Source organism: Dreissena polymorpha, chromosome 8, assembly GCF_020536995.1.
Source record: "Dreissena polymorpha isolate Duluth1 chromosome 8, UMN_Dpol_1.0, whole genome shotgun sequence".
In the NCBI taxonomy this organism is placed as follows: domain Eukaryota; kingdom Metazoa; phylum Mollusca; class Bivalvia; order Myida; family Dreissenidae; genus Dreissena; species Dreissena polymorpha.
This window is the reverse complement of record NC_068362.1, coordinates 85291444-85317626: the sequence shown is the minus strand read 5'-3', so window position 1 is coordinate 85317626 and position 26183 is coordinate 85291444. Positions and strand designations below refer to the sequence as shown.

General features: G+C 37.7%; 1 protein-coding gene across 1 annotated transcript in view; it reads left to right on the top strand.

Moving 5' to 3' along the window:
* Nucleotides 1-23610, top strand: part of LOC127840838 (phosphatidylinositide phosphatase SAC2-like) — a 419571-nt gene extending 395961 nt beyond the window's left edge. Inside the window, exons 15-21 of the mRNA XM_052369265.1 lie at nt 2996-3092; nt 4711-4847; nt 7125-7196; nt 8627-8700; nt 10274-10429; nt 11258-11348; nt 17539-23610. Coding sequence (XP_052225225.1) covers nt 2996-3092; nt 4711-4847; nt 7125-7196; nt 8627-8700; nt 10274-10429; nt 11258-11348; nt 17539-18244 — 1333 coding nt within the window. The 3' untranslated portion in view covers nt 18245-23610. The remainder of the gene's footprint in view (nt 1-2995; nt 3093-4710; nt 4848-7124; nt 7197-8626; nt 8701-10273; nt 10430-11257; nt 11349-17538) is intronic.
* Nucleotides 23611-26183: the final 2573 nt, after the last annotated feature.

The following is a 26183-nucleotide window of genomic DNA, read 5'->3' as shown; positions in this document are numbered from 1 at the left end:
ACGTTTATCCGAAATGTATCAAATTTGACTGAGTTTATCCGAAACAAAATATCCCACTATAAACTATTTAATACATTTTTGTATCCGTTAATAAACATCTAACAATGCTAATAATGCAGTTTGAAGATACAGACTCCGCAAATTTTCATTTTCGTCGTAGATCGGCAACAAGTAGTAATAGAATAGCGTTTCATGTTACATGAATGTTTATGCTTGACAAAAGTCTCAAAATAGGAAAATATTCATAAGTTAAATGATGACATAATGAAATTAACTTTTTTATCAAGAGTATCTTTTTAATAGTTTGATTATGAATAGAATTTACATAAAACAGGCATTTTCTGGTAGACGAACGTCATAAAATGAATCATCTCTCAAAGCTAACACCGGATATTTTTCAATAGCGGAACAAAATATTCGTTTGTGATTAAAATTTTCTTTCCGCTTTTTTATTGAAAATAATTATTATGTCATTGTGTCAGCCTGTTGTCCGAGCTTTTAAAGAATACACCGGCTTATAAATAATTCTTGAACAATGTTCTGTTTCCATAAACGCTTTTATGACTGATTAAATTATCACTCGTTAACCATGCTTTGCATATGACCCACTAGCGTTGTAGACGCCGATGCGATAGTAATACAAAAAGCATCAAAGTTTCATGGAATATTTTCAGTAAGTATGATCAATATATAGTAAAAAGCTCTATTTGTTTATCAGCAATATTTATGAACAAACCACGTGATCACGCGTTTCCTTATTGGAGAAGACGTTTCGGTATTAGGAAATAATTGGTACGAAACAGCAAATTTGTCAAATTGAAGCCGCGTTAAACTAAAACGTGTAGTAAATGTCAAAAACACACACACTAATTTGTGTTCACTCATTGTGTAGTAGAATTCAAAATAGTTAGTTTAATAAATAAATCAGATGAAAATAAATCCGTGTTTCGTTATACTGTAGACGACTTTACCGTAAGGTAAATTTATTGTATAGGTATATAACAGTTATTACACAATGGCAGGTTGTGTTACAAGTTTTCTTTACTTTCGGTTGGTATTTCAAATAAAGAATGATAATATCTCACGTCATCATAGGTTTAGTATGTTTGATTAAAGATAACACTACATTGTCAAAGACGTTGGTTAAAATTTATCCAAAAAATTGTCACGATTGCGCACATGTTGGGTTATTTTTCTATACAATCAATAGCCTCAACACATAATCAAACCTGTGATTTTTATGTCCCCACTATAGTAGTGGGGGACATATTGTTTTTGCCCTGTCTGTTGGTCTGTCTTTTGGTCTGTCTGTTGGTCTGTCTGTTTGCGCCATCTTTAACATTTTACAATAACATTTGCTATATTAAAGATAGCAACTTCATATTTGGCATGCATGTGTATCTCATGAAGCTGCACATTTTGAGTGGTGGAAGGTCAAGGTCATCCTTCAAGGTCAGAGGTGAAATATATATGGCCGAAATCGCTCATTTTATGAATACTTTTGCAATATTGAAGATAGCAACTTGATATTTGGCATGCATGTGTATCTCATGGAGTTGCACATTCTGAGTGGTGAAAGGTTAAGGTCAAGGTCATCCTTCAAGGTAAGAGGTCAAATATATGTGGCCCAAATCGCTTTTTTATAAATACTTTTGCAATATTGAAGATAGCAACTTGATATTTGGCATGCATGTGCATCTCATAGAGCTGCACATTTTGAGTGGTGAAAGGTCAAGGTCAAGGTCATCCTTTAAGGTCAGAGGTCAAATATATTTGGCCCAAATCGCTTATTTTATGAATACTTTTGCAATATTCAATATAGCAACTTGATATTTGGCATGCATTTGTATCTCATGAAGCTTCACATTTTGAGTGGTGAAAGGTCAAGGTCAAGGTCATCCTTCAAGGTCAGAGGTGAAATATATATGGCCAAAATCGCTCATTTTATGAATACTTTTGCAATATTGAAGATAGCAACTTGATATTTGGCATGCATGTGTATCTCATGGAGTTGCACATTTTGAGTGGTGTAAGGTCAAGGTCAAGGTCATCCTTCAAGGTCAGAGGTCAAATATATGTGGCCCAAATCGCTTTTTTTATAAATACTTTTGCAATATTGAAGATAGCAACTTGATATTTGGCATGCATGTGTATCTCATGGAGTTGCACATTTTGAGTGGTGAAAGGTCAAGGTCAAGGTCATCCTTCAAGGTCAGAGGTCAAATATATGTGGCCCAAATCGCTTTTTTATAAATACGTTTGCAATATTGAAGATAGCAACTTGATATTTGGCATGCATATGCATCTCATGGAGCTGCACATTTTGAGTGGTAAAAGGTCAAGGTCAAGGTCATCATTTAAGGTCAGAGGTCAAATATATTTTGCCCAAATCGCTAATTTTATGAATACTTTTGCAATATTGAATATAGCAACTTGATATTTGGCATGCATTTGTATGTCATGGAGCTGCACATTTTGAGTGGTGAAAGGTTAAGGTCATCCTTCACAAGGTCAAGGTCATCCTTCAAAGTCAAACGTCATATAGGGGGACATTGTGTTTCACAAACGCATCTTGTTAAAAAATGTGTCTCATTGGGAAACATATATCCAGTTTGTTTAATTGTTTACATTGACAACGGGTCCCCTGATTCCTTAACTGAACAATTTCAAATATTCTTCGAGCGGTACTATTTGTTCTATTGTTTTAATAGAAATTCACCTGACCTGATAAACATCGTCTTAAATTTAAGCTTTATTCTTTAACATATTCCACTTTTATGGAATTTTTCGTTTAAGGAAGTCTCTTCTCAACGAAAATCCAATTAAGGCGGAAATAATCGTCCCTGATAAGACTGTGCGGACTGCACAACTGAATCTGGGACGACACTTTGCACATGCATTAGGCCAGGTATTCCAGGCAGACGCTCATGCTATAATGACAATGGCTATAGAACGGGCAGATAGTGCATTTTCGTTCTTGCCTCTTCCTATTCAGGTATTACCTTCGCTTCAACGACACGTACCGACAGGCGGCCATTGACATAACGCACGGGAAACACGTGTCCGAGGACATCATGCATGGCAAGGTCAAGGTGAGCACTCAAGCACTTTATATGTACACCTATCGCGTGGACGTATCATTTGCATATGTTATTAGTTTTAACCTATTATTTAAGCCTGCGTGCATGGAAAGCCTAGAGCGTAATGGAACGCGTTCGCGTCTGTTTCTTGGGTACAACCAGTACTTAGTGTCTTCAGGGGAGATCCAAAGTACGCTCCCCATGTCCCCCAAAACGCCCCCTTGTTACCTCCGGTTTGTATATATTTTATGGCGGCTGACGCCTCTTTAAAGAATGATCCGTGTTATTGCTAACATTTTAGTTTGTAACAATTTTTCAAGTTTGCAAATGTGTGTTCTTATTTGAGGTAAAAAACAGGGTTACCCTTACAGTGCTTGAAGGGAAATTTTATTATAATCAAGTAAAGGACATCACGTTGGCATTTAATTATATCCACAGGGCCAACATCAAGGGCAGTAAATATTGTGATTTAAACCATAACGTTTGTTTAAGCTACATCCCTGCGTTCTAAATTCCTTGTTCCGTGTCGTTTATGTACCTGTTCTGTATAAAAATGAAAACTACGATATTACATGATGCTGATTTGAACGATATATAAAGCTCGACATCGGTACAATAAAATGAGGTTTTACTAATGTGCGTTAACATTTTTATTTAGGTGAAGCGCTGTTTGCATGTTACTAGTAAATGAATCCTTTCGGTTGCTCAACAATGACCAGACGCTTTAAAAATAAAAGCTCTTTATCAATGTTTGATTGTATGTGTTTCGAAGTTGGGAGGCGGAAAACTTCAACGGGCGAGGCATTGTCAGGGGTGATAACCCCCAAAAAGGGATAGGGTAAGGGTTAGGGTTAGGGGTCGGGTTAGGGTTAGGGTTGGGTTTAGGCTAACCCAAACCCTAACCCGACCCCTAACACTAACCCAAACCCTAACCCTAACCCTCTAACCCCCCCTTGCGCAATACCATACCATGCCTCGCCCGTTGTCGTTTTCCGCCTCCCTTCGAAGTTTATGAGGTCTTTCCGCGACTGTTGCTGTGTTATGTGAGGACCAGGAGTGTGTTCCAGCACTCGTACATAATTAACTGACTAGACTCACTGAAGTAGTGATGCATTTCGACTTATGACTTTTAGCCATTTAGTTTTACTGAAAGATATGTAATTGCGAATTGGTATTGTGCTGTGGGAGGGGGTGGGAGCCACAGTACACGGAGGAAGCCCCACCTCGTCCGGTACGGAGACCAACAACCAAGCTCACATGCGCCGGGGGGCATGATTGATTCCGAGTGAGAAGCGCGTGTACTTACCACTGCGCCAAAACGGACAGCCGACTTACTGCTGATTTGACAATTTCTTTGTTAACTATCACAGCGTCACGTTCAATCTCGAGTTCCCTTGTCAAATCAAGCAATGCGTCGTGTGATCTGACAGTGTCTCGTAAAATCTCGCATCGTATTCTGAAATCTCGCAGCGGATAGAAGAAGACTTCCGAGAGTCGTTAGATCACGCAGTGTCTCCTAAAATCCCGCATCGTATTATCATATCTCGCAGATGCTCGAAGAAGTCGTACAAGCGTCGTTAAACCTCGCAGTGTCTCGTAAAATATCGCATTGTTTAATCATATCTCGCAGGTGCCCGAAGAAGACGTACGTGAGTTGCTGGAGAAGGAAGAAAATGTCAAGCAGCTTATCGAGGACTGTAAGGTGATGTTGATCCTGGAGCCTGAAGAATGCCTTGGGGGTTGGAGCCTCGTTAACGCAGACCCTGTGTATGTAGTCCGTGTCACTTTATATAATGAGTCTCGTTTTGGGAAAACAGGGCTTAATTCTTGTGTGAAAAGTGTTGTCCCCGGTGAAACAGTGCAGTCCACGGAGGGTTATCAGGGACGACATTTTCCGCTTTTATGAAATGTTCGTGTACAGGAGGTCTTTACTAAACGAAATCAAGTGTAAGTGAAACGTTTTGCCCTTATTAGCCCGTGCGGACAGTGCAGGCTTATTTTGGACGACACTTTACGCACATGCATTAAGACCATTTTTTCTGACCCAGACTCAGATGGTAATTGTATAGTCGTCGTCGCCTTTGTAATGCATCACTTTAACCTGAGCGCAAAGATTTGGGTGGTTCCGATCATATCTATTACCGAATCCCTGCAGTAATAACAACCACTTGATGACGTCATAGCAACACCTTGATGACGACTGATCAAATTAATCGTTTTGGTATGGTTTTATATTTTTAGTTATTTTATTCCATAATTTGTTTTTTGTTCTCGAACTACACATGAAGAGTAAAATTTTGCCAAAAAAATCACTAATTGGTTTTGAATAAGAAAAATGGTTAAAAAAAAACAACAAGAGATCTTACCAGGATTTTACTTGTACAGGCAGACATGTACCCTGAAACAATAGAGTAAATAGAGTAATTAACCAGCTGTGTAAAGTTTAGTTTCATTTATGTTCTGATATTTTTTCTAAGGTTTTATTCGCAGTGGTTTTGTTTTCATTTCTTTTTTATTTGCTGGTTTAAAAAAAACGGTTTACAGCGACAGAAAAAAATGACGCACATACTGGTATTGCTTGAATATTTTTGTTTAAGTACGATTTAATTTAAGATACTGCTTCCAATAAAGTATATATGTGAACAGTTGCAATAGGCGTTGTTATGATGCGCGTTTATATTTGCGGGAAATACCTTGACATTCCCCTTTATTTAAAGAGGCTGTTATATTTGGAATAGTTTAAATGATAATAATTTTAAAAAAGAAAACAAGATAAAGTTAAAAACACAATTCATCCATGGAGTCATGCCACGACATATGCTGATTCGCTACTTCTTCACCACCGTGACGCAGTCTTTAAACTGTGATGATAGTTTCATTGCTATGTCTGTAATACACTTTTGTGCCTTATTATCGATGAAAAACGTTACAAATGCTTTATTATTTTCTGCTTTTGATTAATGAATGTCCATAAACGAACATATATTTCAAAAGAGAGTCGGAATTTATGATGCTTTGTTTAAAATAATACATACATTTTTTAAAACTCACCTGAGCACAATGTGCTTATGGTGAGCTTTGGTGATTGCATGTTGTCCGTCATTCGGCGTCAACATTTGCCTTGTTAACACTCTAGAGGCCACATTTATTGTCCGATCTTCATGTGAAACTTGGTCAGAAAATTTGACCCAATTATATCTTGGATGATAATGAAAATGGTTCCGGTTGGTTGAAAAAAAAACACGGCCTTCAGGGGGCGTAGCATTTGTCCTTATTATATGGATATAGTAAAACCTTGTTGACACTCTAGAGGCCACATTTATTGTCTGATCTTCATGAAACTTGGTCAGATTATATGCCTCAATGATATCTTGGATGAGTTGTAAAATGGTTACGGTTGGTTGAAAAACCATGGCCGCAAAATGGCGGGGTATTTTGTCCTTATTTGGATATAGTTTAACATTGTTAACACTCTAAAAATCACATGTATTGTCCAATCTTCATGAAACTTGGTCAGTACATTTGTTCTTATGATATCTTGGATGAGTTCGAAAATGGTTCCGGTTTGTTGAAGACCATTGCCGCTAACTGATGTCATTTTTCCTTATATGACTATATTAGAACCTTGTAAGCACTCAAAAGGTCACATTTATAGTTAGGTCTAGATTGAACTTGTTTGTACAATTCTTTGTACTTATATCTTGGCTTCGTTCGAAAATGGTTCCGGTCTGTTGAAAAGAATGGTGGCCAGAGCCTTAACACGTTTTTTTTTGTTTATCAAAATAAAATCATATATAACAAAATAAATATGAAAAGTAAAAGTAACCCTCACTGCTTTTGAAATTAGAATGTTTCACCTTCTCAATATCGTAATATAATTTTCTGTTATCATTTCGCTTCGAAGTTTCCTGTATTTTTGCATATGTTGTATTATAATATGGTAAACATTACACTGTATTTACACTGTATTGACAATGAATACGTCGTTATAAATTGTCTGTTCTATTATGTTGTGGTCTATACGATATTGTGTAATGTTTGCAGACACGGTGATGTGGACAGACAGGAGATGGACGTCATTCTACTGCTGAGTCAGCGCTCAGTCTACGTAGCCTGGTAGGGAGACCTATAGCACATATAATTGACATTTTTCGTTTAAATGAAGTCTCTTCTTAGCAAAAATCCAATTTAGGTGGAATGTCGTACCAGATTAAGCGGTGTTGACTGCACAGGCTAATCTGGGAGGACACTCTACGCACATGCATTATGCTCTGTTTTCACAGAACGCGACTCATATGATTGACCTGTATCAATAATCATCTTGTGATGGAGCCTCAGTCTGGGAAAACGGGACTTAATGCATGTGCGTAAAGTGTAGTCCCAGATTAGCCTGTGCAGTCCACACAGGCTTATCACGGACAACAGTTTACACATATGCATTAAGCTCAGTTATTCCTGAACGGGACTCATTTCAGGGTCGATACTTCACGCCTAAATTTGATTTTCGTTTAGATGAAGGAATTAAACAAAATTATTTCCTATAAACAGAAAATTCCATTTAAGCTTGTGCGAAATGCTTTAATCCCAGTTTTCCCAGAACGAGGCTCAAACGAAGACCCTAACCTTCGAAAATAGTTCAATGAATGATATAGAGCCATTAATTCTTACTATGTACGAAAATTTTTGTTTACCTGTAAAGTGTTTGATATGATATAAATATTACAATTTAATATTTGTTTTCAAAAGCGCTAGAAGCGGATGGGATATATATTTTGCGTTCGGAACAAACGTAGCACACTTACTGAGTTTTATCCAGAAGCGTCACACACTATCGCGTGATTATACACTAAAATTATTACCGAATCATTATTCGTTTAGGGATTTCAATATGGTGTTTTTTTATAATGGTCGTAAGTTGCGAATTATTTTTCTGTAAGAGTTTTTTTTTAAGTTTAAGTATAAATAACCAAATTATGAGATATTTGCAAAAAAAGGAACTATGAAGTTGAACTTTTTTGTTTACATGTAATCTGTCCACTCTCATTTAAATTTTGTAAAAACATCCGTTTTCTGTGCATGCGCTTTACACTGTTCACATAGACATCCATTAAAAATAGTGTATTTCGAAGTTTATAAAGTCCTTCCGCGCTTAAGGCTGCATAATGTGAAGACCCCGGGAAGCCCTGCACTCCTACCCAATTTTCTTTCTGGACTCACGAAAGTTGGCACGAATTTGGATTTATTGCTGCAATTTCCAGCTATTTAGTTTTTACTGTGATCTGCAGTGACTTTCTACATCAACAGTTATTATTTTATGATTATTATTATTAGTAGTAGTAGTATCATTATTATTGTTGTTGTTATTTTTATTGATATTGTATTATTATTATTATTTATTATTATTATTATTATTATTATTATCATTATTATATTACTATATTATTATTATTATTATTATTATATAATTATTATTATTATTATCATATTGTTATTATTACTATTATTATTATTATTATTATTATTATAATTTATCAACATTATTTCAGGTACGACGATGAGGAGGAACAAGTAACACAATATCAGAGAATCTTCCTGGAAGATATCGAGCAGCTCGAGATAGGTAGGTCGCATGTCGAAATTTAAATGGGCCGCGTTCTGAGAAAACTGGGCTTAATGCATGTGCGTAAAGTGTCGTCCCAGTTTAGCCTGTGCAGTCCGCACAGGCTAATCAGGGACGATACTTTCCGCTTTTATGGTATATTTAGTTTCAAGGAAGTCCCTCCTCACCGAAAATCAAGTTTAGGCGGAAAGTGTCGTCCATGATTAGCCTGTGCGAACTGCACAGGCTAATCTGGGATGACACTTTACGCACATGCATTAAGCCCAGTTTTCTCAGAACGCGACTCAAATTAAATAATAACACTACGTATATCGACGCTAGAACTGGAAGCCTACATTTCAACGGAACACGTGCGAATAATATACCTTTACAGAGATAGCTTATTATTGGCCAGGCATATTCCAAAATATCCATAATTTGTAATTTTAATTTACCGTTTATTCTATTTACGGCCTTCTATGCGTCCATATAAAAAACTCGAACTGTTTACAGGAACATTGTCGTCCAAATGACACAAGAAGCACTAGTTTTGGAGACATATGAGTCTTGTTCTGAGAAAACTAGGCATAATGCATGTGCGTAAAGGGTCATCCCAGATTGGCCTGTGCAATCCGCACAGGCTAATCAGGGAAAACACATTCCGCTTTTATGACATTTTTCGTTTAAATGAAGTCTCTTCTAAGCAAAAATCCAATTTAGGCGGAAAGCGTCGTCCCTTAGTCTGTGCGGACTGCACAGACTTATCTGGAACGACACTTTACGCACATGGATTATGCCCTGTTTTCTCAGAACAAGACTCATATATATTACCTTATTTTTTGTCGCGAAATAAACACGCAATTTGTTCTTTTATTTGAATAAAACACGGTTCATTCTAAATTTCATTTATTGCTCTTTCTATATTTGTTATTTCTAAATTAGTATTTTTTTACTCATATTCTTCTGTATTTCCAGTAGTTTTGTGTTAGTTCGTGTTATAGTCTCACTCTGATTTTATGCGAAGACTTAATGCATGCATTATTAATTGCACATAACGATTGATTGATAATATTTATGTATTTCGTATGTCTACGGTTCAACAACATCGCTTACTTATAACTTACGTACTCATCAGAAATATGTTTATAGTATTATAAATGTCGTTAACAAGTGCATACTCTAACATGTGCCAACATGGGCAATTGGCCGTCTGGAAATCATGTAAATAAAATCTTAAATCTTGAAATCTTGAATCATATACGTCCAAATTACGAAAGTCGTGCTGTTCAGGCTTGTTCACAACAAAACAGTCAGAAAAGGCAAATCAGGGACAGCACGTTCAACCTAAGCTCCATTTTCTCTAAGAAGAGACTTCCTTTGAACGAAAAAATACCATTAAAGCGAAAAGTGCTATTACCCTGATTAGCCTGTGTGGAATGTACTCTAATATAGATCAAACCTTTACGCACATGAAGTCCCGTTTTTCATAGCAATGCTCAAGTAATGAGAGAGCATTTGTCTGACTTGAGTGTTAGACTTTACAGTCCTGTTTTTTGCTATCCGCATTGTAGTAAAATTCCTGAACTATTTCCAGGCGCGGAGCATTCTCTGTTCAAATCGAAGGCGATTGTAATGCGACTGCACTACCGACACTACGCGGATGGTGGGTTCTTCCACACGCTTAAGGCCCCCGGCACTCGCCTCTTCAATAATCTCGTGATCCCCGTGCGTACTTTCGAGGAGGCGAAAGGTTTGAGTTTTTAGTTAAAGCTTTATATTAAGCTTTAGATTGCGTCAAAATAAGACTTATTTCGCCACCAATGAGTCTGTTTCCTGGTAGATTCAGTAATGTGTGTCTTAGAAAACGATCTAGAGAACGCTGCCAGAGCGAGTATCGACACCGGAATATGGGGGTCGAACGCGGTAGATCGGGATTGACTCCAGTATCTGGTAGATCCGAATGCGGTAGAACGGGTTCGGACTCAGGACATTGGGTCGAACCTTTGACCATATCCACATTTGTTAAGTTACATCAATGCGTCGAAAGGTTTTAAAAAACGGTCGACATTTATATGCTTCGTTTGTTCTTGTTTTCGCTCGGAAATCGGTAACAACAACACATGCTATTTACATATTGAGGTGATTGAACAACAAGGATTCCAAGGTTTTGATTTAAGTTATGATCATTGTAGACCAATTAAAATATGTCGCTGCAAGGTTAATCAAATTATATGCAATCGTTTGTTTACAGTCGGTTTGAATAAATGAGTTGCAAAACAACGCCGAAAAAACATGTTATTTTTGTCAAGTAGTTTACGTTCCCTTGTTGAATAAGTTTTATTTTTTAAGTAACAAATTATGTTTTAATTAGTTTGAACATTGTTGGTATTGTATGCATGTCAAATGTTTAATAATTTAAATTTGGGAATTCGGAGTACAACTCCAAAATTGATTGTACTTGTAGTAAAAATGTCGATTTCGTATATCATGTACGGTTTTTCTTAAGGGAATCTATTGCCTTTAGAAAAATAATTAAGTCTTCATTGTTACCGCTGCATTTCAAATTTCTTGTTTCCAGAGCAACTGCACGTGGTTGCGGAGGCATTCACTGCCGCACAGAATCTTCTGAAATTAGAGTTGGTCGTGGAAGAGAAACCGAAACTGGACAAGTAAGTCGTGCACACGGGTATGACTGAAATTAATCAGACAAGTAAGTCATCGAACAGTAATGACTGGTATTAATCAGACAAGTAATCCATGCATACGGTAATGACTGGTATTTATCAGACAAGTAATTCGTGCATACGGTAATGACTGGTATTTATCAGACAAGTAAGTCGTGCATACGGTAATGCCAGGAATTTATCTAACCAGTATGTCGTGCATAAGGTAATGACTGGTATTTATCAAACAAGTAAGTCGTGCATACGGTAATGAATGGTATTTATCAGACAAGTAAGTCATGCATACGGTTATGACTGATATTTATCAGACAAGTAAGTAATGCATACGGTAAAGACTGGTATTTATAAGACACATATGTCGTTCATACAGTGATGACTGGTATTAATCAGACACGTACGAGGTGCATATGATAATGACTGGTATTTTTAAGACAAGTATATCAGACATTCGGTAATGACTGGTATTTATCAGACAAGTATGTCTTGCATGCGGTAATGACTGGTATTTATCAGACAAGTATGTCGTGCATACGGTAATGACTGGTATTTATCAGACAAGTATGTCTTGCATACGGTAATGACTGGTATTTATAAGACAAGTAAGTCATGTATACGGTAATTACTGGTATTTATAAGACAAGTAAGTCATGCATACGGTAATGACTGGTATTTATCAGACAAGTAAGTCGTGCATACGCTTATGACTGGTATTTATCAGACAAGTAAGTCGTGCATACGGTAATGCCAGGAATTTATCTAACCAGTATGTCGTGCATACGGTAATGACTGGTATTTATCAAACAAGTAAGTCGTGCAAACGGTATTGACTGGTATTTATCAGACAAGTAAGTCGTGCATACGGTAATGACTGGTATTTATCAGACAAGTAAGTCATGTATACGGTTAAGACTGGTATTTATCAGACAAGTAAGTCGTGTATACGGTAATGAATGGTATTTATCAGACAAATATGTCGTGGATACGGTTATGATTAGTATATATAAGACAAATATGTCGTGCATACGGTTATGAGTGGTATTTATAAGACAAATGTGTCGTGCATACAGTGATGTCTGGTATTATCAAACACGTACGAGGTGCATATGATAATGACTGGTATTTTTAAGACAAGTATATCAGGCATACGGGAATGACTGGTATTTATCAGACAAGTAAGTCGTGCATACGGTAATGACTGGTATTTGTCAGACAAATATGTCGTGCATACGGTTATAACTGGTATTTATAAGACAAATATGTCGTGCATACAGTGATGACTGGTATTAATCAGACACGTACGAGGTGCATATGATAATGACTGGTATTTTAAAGACAAGTATATCAGGCATACGGTAATGACCGGTATTTATCAGACAAGTATGTCTTGCATACGGTAATGACCGGTATTTATCAGACAAGTAGTCGTGCGTACGGTAATCACTGGTATTAATGAGACAAGTATGTCTTGCATACGGTAATGACTGGCATTTGTAAGACAAGTAAGTCAAGCATACGGTAATGACTGGTATTTTTAAGACAAGTAAGTCATGCATACGGTAATGACTGGTATGTATCAGACAAGTAAGTCGTGCATATGCTTATGACTGGTATTTATCAGACAAGTAAGTCATGCATACGGTAATGCCAGGAATTTATCTAACCAGTATGTCGTGCATAAGGTAATGACTGGTATTTATCAAACAAGTAAGTCGTGCAAACGGTAATGACTGGTATTTATAAGACAAGTAAGTCATGCATACGGTAATGACTGGTATTTATCAGACAAGAATGTCGTGCATACGAAAATGACTGGTATTTATCAGAAAAATATGTCGTGCATACAGTATTGACTAGTATTTATAAGACAAGTATGTCTTGCATATGGTCATGACTGGACGTTATAAGATAAGTAAGTCGTGCATACGGTGTTGACTGGTTTAAAATTGAGCCTGTTTCTTGGAAAACGGGGCTAAATGCAGGTGCGTAAAATGTCGCCTGCGCAATCCAAATAGAACTAGTAGGAGTAGTAAACAGCTTCTATTTTAAAAAGGGAAAGTCCAATCATTCTCAAAATACCTACAGTACAATATACTTTTTCAAGGCCATTTTTATGTGATCTGTTCACATTTTTTTTTATGTAAATTAAACAAAAGTAAAACAAAGTAGTTTATTTCTGATGATTCGGTTCATTTTTTTCAAAGTCATTTTGATAAGCCGGCATAACAGAAAATATTAAATTTAATAAATTGAAAAATCCATTTGATAAGCCAGCGCATCAGTTGTTTTGGACCATTCACACATAAAGAAAATGCATTTGTTAAGCCGGCGTATCATTTCTTTTGGACTATTAACACAAAAAGAAAATGTATTTGATAAGCTGGTGTATCATTACAACAAGTAACTTAAAATCACATTGCAAGTCAATTTGACAAGCCGGCGTATCATTTCTTATAAACCATATGCACAAAAAGGAAAATCAATTGATAACCCGGCATATCAATACTAGTCACTAAAAGTCAAATTTTATGTCAATTTGATAAGCCGGCGTATCATTTCTTATGTAACATATACACAAAAAGGAAAATAAATTTGATACGCCGGCGTATTATTACAACAAGTAACTTAAAATCACATTGTAAGTCAATTTGATAAGACGGCATATTATTTCTTATGTACCATATGCACAAAAAGGAAAATCAATTTGATAAGCCGGTGTATCATTACTACAAGTAACTAAAAGTCACATTTTATGTCAATTTGATTAGCCAGCGTATCATTTCTTATGTACCATTTACACATAAAAAAAGAAATCAATTTGATAAGCCGGCATACCATTTCTTATGTACCATATACACAACAAGAGATGTGTTTGTCAGAAACACAATGCCCCCTATAGCGCCGCTTTAAAGCCATAAATTTGACCTTTGACCTTGAAGGATGACCTTGACATTTCACCACTCAAAACCTTCAGCTCCATGAGGTACACATGCATGCCAAATATCAAGTTGCTATCTTCGATATTAAAAAAGTTATGACCAAACATTAACGAAGGTTAAAGTTTTAGGAAAGAAAAATACAATGATATTTGACCTTTGATCTTGAAGGATGACCTTGACCTTGACTTTTCACCACTCATGCATGCAAAGTATGAAGTTGCTATCTTCAATAATGCAGAAGTTATCAAACTTTAACCAAGGTTAAAGTTTTGTGACACACACAATGAATGAATGACAGACAGACAGGCCAAAAACAAAAGGTAGTAGTAGTAGTAGTAGTAGTAGTAGTAGTAGTAGTAGTAGTAGTAGTAGTAGTAGTAGTAGTAGTAGTAGTAGAAGTAGTTGTTGTAGTAGTAGTAGTAGTAGTAGTAGCAGCAGTAATAATAATAATAGTAGTAGTAGTAGTAGTAGTAGTAGTAGTAGTAGTAGTAGTAGTAGTAGTAGTAGTAGTAGTAGTAGTAGTAGTAGTAGTAGTAGTAGTGGTAGAAGTAGTAGTAGTAGTAGTGGAAGTATTAGTAGTTGTAGCATTAGAAGTGGTGGTAGTAGTAGTAGTGGTAGTAGTAGTAGTGGTTGTAGTAGTAGTAATAGTAGTAGCAACAGTAGCAGCAGTAGCGGCAGTAGCAGCAGCAGCAGTAGTAGCAGTAGCAGCTGTAGCAGGAGTAACAGCAGTAGCAGCAGAAGTAGCAGTAGTAGCAGTAGTAGTAGTAGTAGTAGTAGTAGTAGTAGTAGTAGTAGTAGTAGTAGTAGTAGTAGTAGTAGAAGTAGTAGTAGTAGTAGTTGCAGTAGCAGTAGCAGTAGAAGTAGTAGTAGTAGAAGAAGTAGTAGTAGAAGTAGTAGAAGTAGTAATAGTAGTAGTAGTAGTAGTAGTAGTAGTAGTAGTAGTAGTAGTAGTAGTAGTAGTAGTAGTAGTAGTAGTAGTAGTAGTAGTAGTAGTAGTAGTAGTAGTAGTAGTAGTAGTAGTAGTAGTAGTAGTAGTAGTAGTAGTAGTAGTAGTAGTAGTAGTAGTAGTAGTAGTAGTAGTAGTAGTAGTAGTAGTAGTAGTAGTAGTAGTAGTAGTAGTAGTAGTAGTAGTAGTAGTAGTAGTAGTAGTAGTAGTAGTAGTAGTAGTAGTAGTAGTAGTAGTAGTAGTAGTAGTAGTAGTAGTAGTAGTAGTAGTAGTAGTAGTAGTAAGTAGTAGTAGTAGAAGTAGTAGTAGTAGTAGTAGTAGTAGTAGTAGTAGTAGTAGCGTAGTAGTAGTAGTAGCAGTAGCAGCTGTAGTAGTAGCAGCAGAAGTAGCAGTAGCAGTAGTAGTAGTAGTAGTAGTAGTAGTAGTAGTAGTAGTAGTAGTAGTAGTAGTAGTAGTAGTAGTAGTAGTAGTAGTAGTAGCAGTAGTAGTAGTAGTAGTAGTAGTAGTAGTAGTAGTAGTAGTAGTAGTAGTAGTAGTAGTAGTAGTAGTAGTAGTAGTAGTAGTAGTAGTAGTAGTAGTAGTAGTAGTAGTAGTAGTAGTAGTAGTAGTAGTAGTAGTAGTAGTAGTAGTAGTAGTAGTAGTAGTAGTAGTAGTAGTAGTAGTAGTAGTAGTAGTAGTAGTAGTAGTAGTAGTAGTAGTAGTAGTAGTAGTAGTAGTAGTAGTAGTAGTAGTAGTAGTAGTAGTAGTAGTAGTAGTAGTAGTAGTAGTAGTAGTAGTAGTAGTAGAGTAGTAGTAGTAGTAGTAGTAGTAGTAGTAGTAGTAGTAGTAGTAGTAGTAGTAGTAGTAGTAGTAGTAGTAGTAGTAGTAGTAGTAGTAGTAGTAGTAGTAGTAGTAGTAGTAGTAGCAGCAGTAGTAGTAGTAGTAGTAGTAGTAGTAGTAGTAGTAGTAGTAGTAGTAGTAGTAGTAGTAGTAGTAGTAGTAGTAGTAGTAGTAGTAGTAGTAGTAGTAGTAGTAGCAGTAGCAGCAGTAGTAGTAGTAGTAGTAGTAGTAGCAGGAGTAGTAGTAGTAGTAGTAGTAGTAGTAGTAGTAGTAGTAGTAGTAGTAGTAGTAGTAGTAGTAGTAGTAGCAGTAGTAGTAGTAGTAGTAGTAGTAGTAGTAGTAGTAGTAGTAGTAGTAGTAGTAGTAGTAGTAGTAGTAGTAGTAGTATAGTAGTAGCAGTAGTAGTAGTAGTAGTAGTAGTAGTAGTAGTAGTAGTAGTAGTAGTAGTAGTAGTAGTAGTAGTAGTAGTAGTAGTAGTAGTAGTAGTAGTAGTAGTAGTAGTAGTAGTAGTAGTAGTAGTAGCAGTAGTAGTAGTAGTATAGTAGTGGAAGTATTAGAAGTTGTAGCATTAGAAGTGGTGGTAGTAGTAGTAGTGGTAGTAGTAGTAGTGGTGGTAGTAGTATTAATAGTAGTAGCAGCAGTAGCAGCAGCAGCAGTAGTAGCAGTAGCAGCTGTAGCAGGAGTAACAGCAGTAGCAGCAGGAGTAGCAGTAGTAGCAGTAGTAGTAGTAGTAGTAGTAGTAGTAGTAGTAGTAGTAGTAGTAGTAGTAGAAGTAGTAGTAGTAGCAGTAGAAGTAGTAGAAGTAGAAGAAGTAGTAGTAGTAGAAGTAGTAGTAATAGTAGTAGTAGTAGTAGTAGTAGTAGTAGTAGTAGTAGTAGTAGTAGTAGTAGTAGTAGAAGTAGTAGTAGTAGTAGTAGTAGTAGTAGTAGTAGAACATGTAGTAGAAGTAGTAGTAGTCGGAGAAGTAGTAGTAGTAGTAGTAGTAGCAGCTGCAACAGCAGCGGCAGCAACAGCAGCAGTATCAGTAGTAGTAGTAGTAGCAGCGGTAGCAGTAGTACTAATAATAGTAGTAGTAATGGGTATTAATAATAGTCGTAATAATGAATATAAACAATACGATGATCTATACATACAATATTATGTCGTACAGCAATTGGCAAGTGTAATTATGATCTGTTGTCAAAAATGTAGACGCTATAGTACGGTGGTTTTCATTCTATGTAATCGCTACAAATCCAATGATTATATTGTGTCATGCCATTTCAATGTTAAAAGTTGTGATAGTTAGTTACAGTCATCTGATACAAAAATGATATATTCTTCTCCCTCACCAAGTTCGTTTGATTATGAACTTTAAGATGATAAAAAAAATGATTTAAAGGTTAAACCAATTTGTTGATCGGACGTTTTAAAACCTTTATACCACTTGGCCAAAAGTGGGGTTTTACTTTGCTTTTTTTTTCTGTCACTTCAGGCGTAAAACTCGACCTCATCCAGAGGTCGTGGACGTTCATCAGCAGCTACAGGAGAACGCTCTCACTGGTATCCACCTCCCGCGCGACGTCTCCAATCTGGATATTGAGCCGGACTCAAGTTCTCGCGGGAACTCCCCGAGACTTCACCGCAAGGCGGTGTCGAATATCAAGGACGACGGTCAGGACGAATGCAAGATTAGAGAGACCAGGAGTGAGCCAGCGGAGGGAAAACTCAGGCGGGAACCGGACACCTCCTCGAAATCCGCGGTGAAATCGCTGTTGTCTGCTATTCCGAAATTCGGGAAAACCCCGTCGGGGAGTTTGGAGCTCGTCATGCCCCAGCTGAATATAAAATCAAGTATCGTGAGAAAGTTGAAATCTGGAGGCGTGGGTGCTGGTCGACTGTTGTCGAAGGTTCCCGGTGCCAAGTTCTTCAACAAGAACAACTCAAAGGATATGGCAGACGTCACGGACGCAGACGATAATATCGTCGTGATAGAATCGGTTGTGGTGCCTGAAAATGCTCAAGGTAACCCAGGAATGTTTCGTACTATCAGTAAGGACGATTCTTCAATAGACGAAAACCAGGATGTGACAGAGGACGATTTGAAAGACGACGTTGTTCTCGACAGTTGCGGTATCTTAGCAACAAATGCTCAACAGATTATTGAATCTCCAAATTGCATTCTCCTATACCGGAAGTGATAACATAACGTTAAAACCGAAGTCGCGGTTTTATATAGGACTATCTTCAGACAGTACCGAACTCCAACGAGCATACGGACAGTCCCAGGATGAAAAAGAACGCGAACAACCAACTTTGTTACCGCGTATGCAACGGGAACTAAAGCTGTGCAAAAGCGAGTCGGACATGACAAAATCGCGCCCAGAGGTTGTGATTAGCAAACAAGAAATCGATGGGACGAAGAAAAACCTATTTCCGCCACGTATTGTAACAACGGAACCTAACCACCGACTTAGCGCTCAAGCGAGAGTTATAGATGACTCTGAGGCGGATCGAATTCTCGCCAAGTACAGTAAGCGTTCCGCGGGTGCATTGACACACCCTAATATGCGAACGAGCCTTAGCGACACTGCGATCGCCAGTCACGTATCAGAAAGTGTCGAAATACAGCTGGAAAACTTCCCGCTACCCGATGAGAAGTCTTCCGGCCTTGAACTGGAGTTGGAGTTTAACTCGGGACTTCAAAAGAAACTGCCTAACCTTCTGCAAAGTGCCAGGATGTCGCGTAAGACCCACCGCGTTTACGAGAGTTTAAAGCAGCATATTCAACAGAGCTTGGGCGATGATGTGTGTCAGAGCACGATTATATTTGTATGAACGATATTATTACTAGTATTTCCAATAGGCTGTGAACTTAATTCACGATTGTAAGATTTAGTGTCTTGCGACCTTTTTTGTTGATTGTATTTGTTTAATCTTAGGTACCGTTTCGCCTTCACATTCCTTAATTGGGTATTTTTTAGTTTTTTTATTGAGTTGTTTTTGTCTTTTTTAGAACGGATTGTGTTATTACAGGGATTGGGTTTTGCAGCTTGGTATTCATCAAAATGTAGGAAATTGAATATATGTAACATGTGAATGCGGTATTAATCAATTACCGGTTCTTATCATTAGGGATACAACAGGGTATCCGGCTCATGTACAGAAAGTAAATTACAACCATAAACGTTTTTTAGGTTATCAATTATCATTTAAGATGTGTGTGTGATTATTGGAAAAATGCCTGCTGTTTTTGAAAGGTATTGGTTTGAATACGAGCTACATACAGACTTGTGCCATAAGTGAACGTCACAACGTTTTTAGTAATGGCTGCATTGGTAAGTGCAGTAAATAAACAGCGTTCAAATTAAATAAAAATGTAAGGGTTATATCCCTTCCTTTAATCAAATATTTTGTTATGCTTTCTGACCTCATCATGACGTATTTATATCTAGAAAATGACGGAATCTGCCGCCAAAATCGTGTTATAAACAGTCATGGTAGGTGAAAGGAAAAAACTAACCCCTGACACGGAAACGGCTGCTGTTTCATCGTTTCAATCAGGCCTTCGACAACCAGAAATTTCCCGAAGATAAGGCATACCACGGACTACAATAGCTGGGATTATTAATAGATTTCGCGCACGCAAAAGTGTTGAAAACTTACCGAGAAAAGGAGCCCCGGAAAAAAAATGAACGTGAAAGTCGGGCATTGTTACGGATCGTTAAACAAAACAGAAAAATAACTTTATCGGACATAACTGGAGTTTTTAATTTAATAGGACACGCTACAGTTTCCAGACGAACCGTTCAGGGGAAATTGTTTAGTAAAGGATATCACAGGCGTGTTGTTGTAAAACGGATTCGAATTCGAGAAATCAACCGGAAGATTCGCGTAAACTGGTGCAGAACAAACAGAAGGAGGACTGTAGGCCATTACTGGAAAAGGGTGATCTTCAGTGACGTGTGCAAAGTTGATATCGAGACCGACAATAAGGTTTTCATTTGGAGAAAGGTAGGCGAAGATTGGCTGCCGTGTGGCCTCGGAACTCCTACAACCCCTAAGTTCAGTTTGATGATATGGGGTTACATTACATACGAAGGTGTCGGTATTGTAACTGTTCTAAAGGGTAACATTAATGCTGAAAAGTATATTTCCATCCTAGAAGATAATCTCTGGCCCGTTGTAGCTCGCCATTTCCCGGGTGGAAGGTACATATTCCAAGACGACAACGCCCCGATACATTGAGCCTGGGTTGTAAGCAAGTTCAAAACAGAACATAGAATTCGTTTTATGATCTGGCCTGCCCAAAGTCCGGACTTAAATATAATAGAGAACGTATGGCATAGGCTTAACATACAACTAACAAATCAACCTGATATCGTAGACACACAAAATAAGCTTGAGGCAGCCATTCAGGACATCTGGTAAAACATTCTCGTTTAATATATCATAAACTTGTATTCGAGCTTACCAAGGAGAATACAGAGTGTAAACATCGAAAGGCTAAAATTATAACCAAATATTAAGGTAAATGGTTGGTGTTAAATATGTTAACACGCTTTGTTTTATGAAGCACATTTATTTTTTACGTCAGCCATTTAGTTTTTTGACGTTCACTTGTGGCACATCACTACATACGTAGATCTATTTATCAACGAGCTGGTATCTGGGGAAACCGGTCTTCACGCATGTGTGTAAAAACAAGCAGGCTAAACCTGTACGATACTAAAAACAGGCTTAACCTAGACGATACTAAAACAGGCTAAGCCTGTACGATACTAAAAACAGGCTAAACCTAGACGATACTAAAAACACACTTAACTTAGACGATACTAAAAATAGGCTAAACCTTGACGATACTAAAAACAGACTTAACCTAGACGATACTAAAAACAGGCTAAGTCCTGGACGATACTAAAAGCAGGCTAAACCTAGACGATACTAAACTCAGGATAAACCTGGACGATACTAAAAACAGACTTAATCTATACGATACTAAAAACAGGCTAAACCTTGACGATACTAAAAAGAGGCTAAACATAGATGAAACTGAAAAGAGGCTAAACCTAGACGATATTAAAAACAGACTAAACCTAGACGATACTAAAAACAGACTAAACCTAGACGATACTAGGAAGAGGCTAAACCTAGATGATACTTAAAACATACTTAACCTAGACGATACTAAAACAGGCTAAACCTAGACGATACTATAAACAGGCTTAACCTCGACGATAATAAAAACAGGCTAAACCTTGACGATACAATAGAGAGGCTAAACCTAGACGATACTATAAACAGGCTAAACACAGACGATACTAAAAATAGGTTAAACCTAGACGATACTAGGAAGAGGCTAAACCTAGACGACACTAAAAACAGACTTAACCTAGACGATACTAAAAGCAAGCTAAACCTAGTCGATACTAAAAAGAGGCTAAACCTAGACAATACTAAAAACAGACTTAACCTAGATGATATTAAAAACAGGCTTAACCTGGACGATACTAAAAACAGACTTAACCTAGACGATACTAAAACAGGCTAAACCTGGACGACACTTAAAACAGACTAAACATAGACGGTACTTAAAAGAGGCTAAACCTAGACGATACTAAACCTAGACGATACTTAAAAAACAGACTAAACCTAGACGACACTTAAAACAGGCTAAACCTAGACGATACTAGGAAAAGGCTAAAGATAGACGATACGAAAAACAGACTTAACCTAGACGATACTTAAAACAGTCTAACCCTAGACGATTCTAAAAACAGGCTAAACGATACTTTACGCTAACACGGAAGCCTCTTCATAACAATAATAAAGTCTAGGCGGTGAGTGTCGTCCCAGCCCTGCTTGTAGGACTGCAATGCGTTTTTCTTTGTTTGTAGTGTGGTATGTATTCATGAACGTTTGCGACGTTCTAGAAATGTTAAAATTCATTCACGTATTCGCCATACAAATCGTGTTCCTAACGTTCTTCCAACTTATGTATGCTGTATAAATAAGTTACATGTAGAGATTTTTAAGTATGACTGATTAATGAAAGATACTTGTTTGTAGATCAGAGCATCCGGCCAACGATAATACTTAGTATAAAACTATAATGAAAACAAAAAACAAATACCCGTAAGTAAAACCTAATAGATGTCATGTTATGGGGGTATTTAAGTAAGTGACACCACACTTTGAAAGATACTTTGAAAGGACTCTAACACTGCTGAATATTCATATTTCTGTGTTTAGGTTGTAAAGCATTTACTTTTGATATTTTTCGTCCCTAATTAAAGGATTGAGTTTTTAGAAAAGTAAAGACAATTATCAGGTTGAAGTCTGGGCATGGAAAAATGTGCATGCATGCCGACTTTTTTTCAAAAAATTTAGTTAAAAAAGTAACTATAATGAAAACAAAAAACAAATACGTGTAAGTAGAACCTTATAGATTTCACGTGTTGGGGGTATTTTAGTAAGTTACACCGCACTTTAAAAGATACTTTGAAAGGATATTAACACTGCTGAATATTCATATATTTTTGTGTTTAGGTTGTTAAGCATTTACTTTTATATTTTTCATTACTAATTAAAGGATAGAGCTTGTAGAAAAATGAAGACAATTATCAGGTTGAAGTCTGGGCATGGAAAAATGTGCATTCATGCCGACTTTTTTTTCAAAAACTTTAATCCGTGGTATTTTTTTCACCTTATGAATTACGTCGACATTCCAAATCAGTACTGATTTTTACGATGAAATTTATAGGACTTTACACTGGCCGTATAAGTGTGTATGCGATAACTAGTAGTTGAATAATAATGGCATAAGAAAACATGACATACCGGTAATTATTACGTTCGCTTAATGTTTCTTATTGTTCATATCCAACGTAGTTATTTGGTTTATGAACTGAATAAACAAACAATCTCGTTTAACGAAACTCATCACAGAACGTTTACATTGGATTCACCTTATGCATATTTTACTTATAACATAAAGGAAATTTCAATTATCATGATCGACCCCCACCCCACCCCACACACACGCCCGTGCGCGCGCGAACACACGCACACTCATTCGCTATGGCATCAGATATTCTAATGGATTTGAGCATAGCTTTGGTAGTTAATAAATATGGGAGATAACCGACGCAATAAGATTGTGTATGTGAATGGGGTACTAGCCCTTGAATATTCTAAAACGGATTTTAATGTACATCCAACTGCGTTCTTAAGTTTCATCTGAATACTTGAACTTAATACTTTAAAGATATCCATGATATATGACTTTATCTATTGTGGGGACTCTTTGTGACATGTATTACATTTCATTTAAACACATTGTACAGGAAAAAAGCTCAGCCTTTCTTTTATGACAGTTGTTTTCTTTAATATTAATAGTATTATATGTTCGTAAATTGCAGTATATATATATTGCATTGTAATCGATTTCATGCCTTTTGCTGTTGCGATTTTGACTGTTTACATGCACAGTTGTTATTTAGACTTTACCTCATACTTTCAGTTATACACGTATGTACATTCTTTAATAAAGGAGCACTTTACTGTTGTTGTTTTTGTTTTCAGTATTGCAAATATAATAGGCTTTTTGATAAAGTTAAAAAATATTTGTGAACCTTTCAATCCCATAACATTAGCTAAAACCAACAACTGCCAAAGTGATATTAAATGTTAGACAACTGCCTTTGATATTTAGGCAGACGGAATGATTGGACGGCGAATCTTGCACATTCAAATTCTTTAATCACCTTAATTGTATTACTGGCAACATTTCATTACGAGATCAATTAATGCTTGTCATGGCCGATGTCTGTTTAATATGATTTCATTTTACTCACTCGCTCCTCGCATTGCACTAATTTATGTAACTTTCCCGTTCAAGGCCAGTATGTTAATGTACCGCGCCCTCTAACATTAAGTCATGTGCGATCTCGCGGGTCATGTTACACAGCGCGTCCCTGACAAGAGGGGTAATTGTCAATAATCAATATAGTGTCGTGACAGCCATGGTGAAGTACGGAATCCGGATAGAGCCAAGTTGAGTGTCGCTTGTCGACCTTCGAGGTCGACACACGACATTCTCGCGACATTCTCTCGACGCGCGACAAATCAGTCGACAGTCAATATTTGAGTGTCGCATATTGCGCTGGGTTTTAGAAAAAAAAATCGTATAAAACCTCGACTGTCGACTGATTTGTCGCGCGTCGTATTGAGCGTCGAAAAAACGTCGCGAGAATGTCGTGTGTCGACCCTCGAGCGCGACACTCGACATTCTCGCGACATTCTCTCAACGCACGACAAATCAGTCGACAGTCAATATGATATATCGCGAGAATGTCGCCTGTCGACCTAAAAATGACACGACATTCTCTCGACGCACGACATTATCTCGACGCTCAATACGATATATCGAGCCAATATCGCGCAATTGTCGCTTGTCGACTAAAAAAAACCCAAGGTCGACACACGACATTCTCTCGACGCGCGACAAATCAGTCGACAGTCAATATTTGAGTGTCGCATTATCGCGCTGGGTGTTAGAAAAAAAAATCACAGAAAATATTGACTGTCGACTGATTTGTCGCGCGTCGTATTGCTACTACCGCTACTGCTGATACTGCTACTGCTACTGCTGCTACTGTTGCTACTACTACTTCTACAACAACTACTAATACTGTAACTACTGTTACTGCTGCTACTGCTGCTAGTGCTGCTATTGCTGCTACAACTGCTGCTGATACTGATGCTGCTGCTAATGCTGCTACTGCTTCTACTGCAGCTACTACTACTACTACAACAACTATTACTACTGCTACTGCTGCTGCTGCTACTGATGCTGCTGATACCGATGCTGCTGCCACTGCTGCTTCTGCTTCTACTGCAGCTATTACTACTACTACTACAACTACTAATACTGCTACTGCTGCTGCTACTGCCGCTACTGCTGCTGCTGTTGCTGCTACTGCAGCTACTACTACTACTACAAAAACTACTACTACTGCTACTGTTGGTGGTGCTGCAACTGCCACTACACTGCTACTGCTACTATTACTACTCCTGATTCTGCTACTACTACAACTACTACTACCACTACCACCAGTCTGTACCACTACCACTACTACCAGTATCACTGACACTACCGCTACTACTACTACTACTACTACTTCTACTACTACTACTACAACTACTACTACTACAACAACTACTACTACTACTACTACTACTACTACTACTGCTGCTACTTCTACTACTGCTGCTACTACTACTAATACTTCTACTACTACTGCAGCTACTTCTGCTGCTACTGCTACTTCTGCTACTCCTTCTAATGTTGCTACTGCTGTTACTACTGCTGCTACTGCTACTACTGCTGCTATTGCTGCTACTGCTGTTGCTGCTACTACTGCTGCTTCTACTGCAGCTACTGCTGTTGCTGCTACTACTGCTGCTGCTACTGCTGCTGCTGCTACTGATGCTGCTGCTGCTGCTTCTACTGCAGCTACTACTACTACTACAACAACTGCTAATACTGTTACTACTGCTACTGCTGCTACTACTGCTGTAGCTGCTGCTACTGCTGCAACTACGTTGCTACTGCTGCTGCTTCTGCTATTGCTGCTGCTGCTGCTACTGCTACTGCTACTGCTGCTGCTACTGCTGCTGCTACTGCTGCTGCTACTGTTGCTGCTGTTACTGCTGTTATTGCTGCTACTAGATGCCGCTATTTTTACTTAAGCTGAAAAAGTTACTATAACACCTTGCTTAATGATGAAACAATTACTCCCACACCGATCAACACACGACATTCTCTCGATAGTGATTTTAGGTCGACAGGCGACATTCTCGCGATATATCATATTGACTGTCAACTGATTTGTCGTGCGTCGAGAGAATGTCGCGAGAATGTCGAGTGTCGCGCTCGAAGGTCGACACACGACATTCTCGCGACATTCTCGCGAAATTCTCTCGACGCTCAATACGACGCGCGACAAATCAGTCGACAGTCAAGATTTTCTGTAGTTTTTTTCTAAAATCCAGCGCGATATGCGACACTCAAATATTGACACGCGACACTCAACTTGGCCCTATCCGGATTCCGTAGTGAAGCCTCATTTATTCTAC